Consider the following 3,283-nt stretch of genomic DNA (forward strand, 5'->3'; position numbering starts at 1 on the left):
GCTGGTGCTGCTGACTAGGAGCGCCGGGCGCGCCGCGGTGTGCGTCACGCGTCCCGCGTCCCGCCGGGTGAAGGCAGAGCTGTCTGCGCCAGGCTGGGCCCTGCGGACACACAGCACCTCAGGGACAGAGCCACGGGGAATCCTGGACCTGGAGAGGCCCTTCCTGCTCCTCCTCCCCCTCCCTCCCAGCACGGAGCCCAGCAGCAGAGCCCCCACTGGACGCAGACCCCGCGCAGGCCCAGCCGGGCAGTCCCACCCACACTACGACCGAGCCTCTCTCCCAGACATCAGCTTGGCAGAGCAATGCCCTGTTAACCCAGCACAGCCCGAGGGAAACGGCTAACACTCAGAGCGAGACCCTGAAGGGTCTCTGCAGGGAGATAGGGAGACCAGTGGAGCATCCCAGCGGTGCCATCTAGGCCACCGGGCACCACTCCACTGCCACGTCCCACCCCAGAGGCCTCTGTCACACATCACTCCAGTGCTCGTGCCAGCTCCTCTGAGACCAGAACACCTTACTACCTCACACAAGCCTCGTGTTACCACAGTCCAATGACTTCACTTCTTCCCGCCTCTCCTAGTGGTATGGAGCCCACTGCCTGTCTGGGGGCACAGCTCAGGGCCCCACACAAGTGTTTCTGGGGACAAATGCCACAGCCTCGTGCCACTGTCCAGGGACTGCAGCTGCCAGGCTCACACGTACCGTGCTCTGAAGGGCTCATAGTCCTTGGCAAGCTTCATGTACAAGTGATGCTGGAGCTCCAGGGGTGTCTCCTTAAAGTAAGCAGCTGGTCTGTCATACAAAGTCACTGCCCTGGGGTGAAATACAGCTGGGTGAGATACAGATGCAACAACATGCCCAGGGTGCAACAGCATCATCAGAAAATCATTAACTCTTTCAGCCTCATGTACTCCTGCGGTTTGCTGGAACACACCAGGGTGGCCACAACAATCCTCTAATAATAAAACCCTTCCTGGTGCATATTCTAGGAGTGAAATGCACCAGACATTGCTGTCCTGGCTGCTGAGCTCAGGCTGTGAGTGCTCCTGAGCAGCTCCAGCCCGAGAGCTCGGACTGCCAGGGAAAGCTGTGGGGGCAGACCAGCTACCAGAGCCCAGTGCTGCCTGCCTCGCTCCCATCCCACAGCCACCCACACCACCAGCTCCCAGTCAGCCCCAGCACGGGGCCTGCAGCCTGCTGAGAGCCCACACTGCACGGGCTCAGCGCAGACTGGGGCTCCTGCCCCAGGGCTGGTGGGCTCAGAGAGCTGCTCTGTAGGATCCCTCTGGCCTTTCACTCCCCTCTGCACACACACAGGCTGATTCCTTCGAGGGGTGTGACTTACTTTATGTTGCAATTCACCCACAGATCTTCCTTCATGGCCTCAGTGACACACAGGTTATAGTCAGCCAAGTGGCCAAAGAGCTTTTCATACCTGGCAGAGGTGAAATATGAGTCAGGACCCACAGAGAGAGGCAGACACACTAACTGCCCCCAGAGCCTAGGAGAAGTGAAAGGCAAACAGAAGAAACCCAACTGAAATTTAATCGCCACTTATCAATGGGCTCCTCATGCTGAAGCAACAGCAGTTTATGAGAGAAGCTACAGCATGACCACACCTCCACTCCAAAACCTTTAAAGCCTTTAACTATGCATAACCAACTCAACTCAGCAAAAAGCAGTGGCTGAAAGAAGAGTTGGAGGGTAAAGCAGTATGAGAGAGCAAAAAAACCCATATATAGAAAGAAATTCTAATAACAAGATCAATGTTTGCAACCTGCTACCCCATCAAAGCACCTTCCCACCTACTCAGCAGGGCAGCAAGGACAGATTCTCTGAAACAGACACAGCAAACCCCAGAAATCCTCACACAAACAGCCCTTTCCCAACTCTGTTCTCCCTTCCCGGTTTCCACGCCGAGTTCTACCAAGGTATGTCATCTGTAGAGGAGAAATGACTGCACAAACCATTTTGCAATCTGTACCAGGGGGTGGTTTCTCCCATGGCTCAGGCTCAGGATGGTGTAGCCATAGTTGTGCCAGTCAACGATCAGTTTGCTCCTCCAGAACAGACCTGCCACCCAGGCAATAGCTATGCTGGGCAAGCCTGGGGGATTCTGGTCAGAAAGAAACCAAAAAGAGCACAAGAGTGGCCAAGGACTAGGAAAAAAATCAAATTATTGAGATTGCATTGCCTGAAAGGAGATTAATGAACACTCACCTGGCAGGCACTTCACATCCATCCTTAAATCAAGGTGCAAATCCCCCTCCAGCACACAAACATTTCTAGTAGGAGTTACTCTTTACTACTACCCATGCCAATGAAGTTTGAAAGCTGAACAATGAACAAACATGAGTTGCCAACAGAAAAAAACAAAGTTTAGAAGCAAAACTACTACGACAGAGGTTTACACCATTGATTAGGCCAGTTTTAGCTCTCAGATAACCAGAGCAATGTCTGAGGCTGTTTAAAATGCTCTGCAGTGCAGCACTATGTGCTTGGACTAAAACTAGTCCCCCACAAAACTCACCTGCAGAAGAATATAGGATGGCTGGTCTATCCTCAGCAACGTGTACAGCAACTGCACTGACTGCACAAGGACCTTGATGACATACTGGAGAAGCTTTGGACCCACTGCAAAATGACAGAAAAAACTGGTATGAATTTTACGGTTCTGCAGGCAGAAATGTGCATGTCACAACAGAGCCAGGCAGCCCTGTGAAGAAGAGGGTTACAACAACAGCATCCTGCAAAAATAGAAACCTATTCAGTATCTTTCTCAATGACCTGGCCAAGGGGATCATGTGCACCCTCAGAGGTTTGGAGATGGCATGAAGATGGGTGGGAATGTTGACCTGCTTGAGGGCAGAAAGGCTGTGCAGGGATCCAGAGAGGCTGCACATTGCCAGGACAGACACTGAGAGTGGAGAGTGTCCAGGGAAGGGCACGGAGCTGGGGAAGGGGCTGGAGGAGCTGTGGGGGCTCAACCTGGAGAAAAGGAGGCTCATTAAGGAAATTCCTTGATGGAAAGGGTGGTCAGGCACTGGCACAGCTGCCCAGGGCAGGGCTGGAGTCACCATCCCTGGAGGGATTTAACAAACTTGGGGATTAACTAAGGTTAGTGGGGGCTTAGTGCTGGGGAATGGTTGGACTTGATGATTTTGGAGGTTCTTTTCCAACCCTAATGATTCTGTGAAGTCAAAGAATCACAGAACGGTTTGGGTTGGAAGAGACTTTAAAGCTCATCCATCTAATTCCACCCCTGCCATGGGCACCTCCCAC

The 3,283-nt window shown here is 52.9% G+C and overlaps 1 protein-coding gene across 1 annotated transcript in view; it reads right to left on the reverse strand.

Moving 5' to 3' along the window:
- ALG1 (ALG1, chitobiosyldiphosphodolichol beta-mannosyltransferase) overlaps positions 1–2,635 on the reverse strand; it is a gene marked incomplete at its 5' end in the record, with an annotated part of 7,986 nt that extends 5,351 nt beyond the window's left edge. The window contains 5 exons of the mRNA XM_009069796.1: positions 3–100; positions 704–814; positions 1,347–1,436; positions 1,969–2,117; positions 2,532–2,635. Coding sequence (XP_009068044.1) covers positions 3–100; positions 704–814; positions 1,347–1,436; positions 1,969–2,117; positions 2,532–2,635 — 552 coding nt within the window. The remainder of the gene's footprint in view (positions 1–2; positions 101–703; positions 815–1,346; positions 1,437–1,968; positions 2,118–2,531) is intronic.
- Between the last annotated feature and the right edge of the window lie 648 nt (positions 2,636–3,283).

This window comes from Acanthisitta chloris, unplaced genomic scaffold (assembly GCF_000695815.1).
Source record: "Acanthisitta chloris isolate BGI_N310 unplaced genomic scaffold, ASM69581v1 scaffold31432, whole genome shotgun sequence".
Classification (NCBI taxonomy): domain Eukaryota; kingdom Metazoa; phylum Chordata; class Aves; order Passeriformes; family Acanthisittidae; genus Acanthisitta; species Acanthisitta chloris.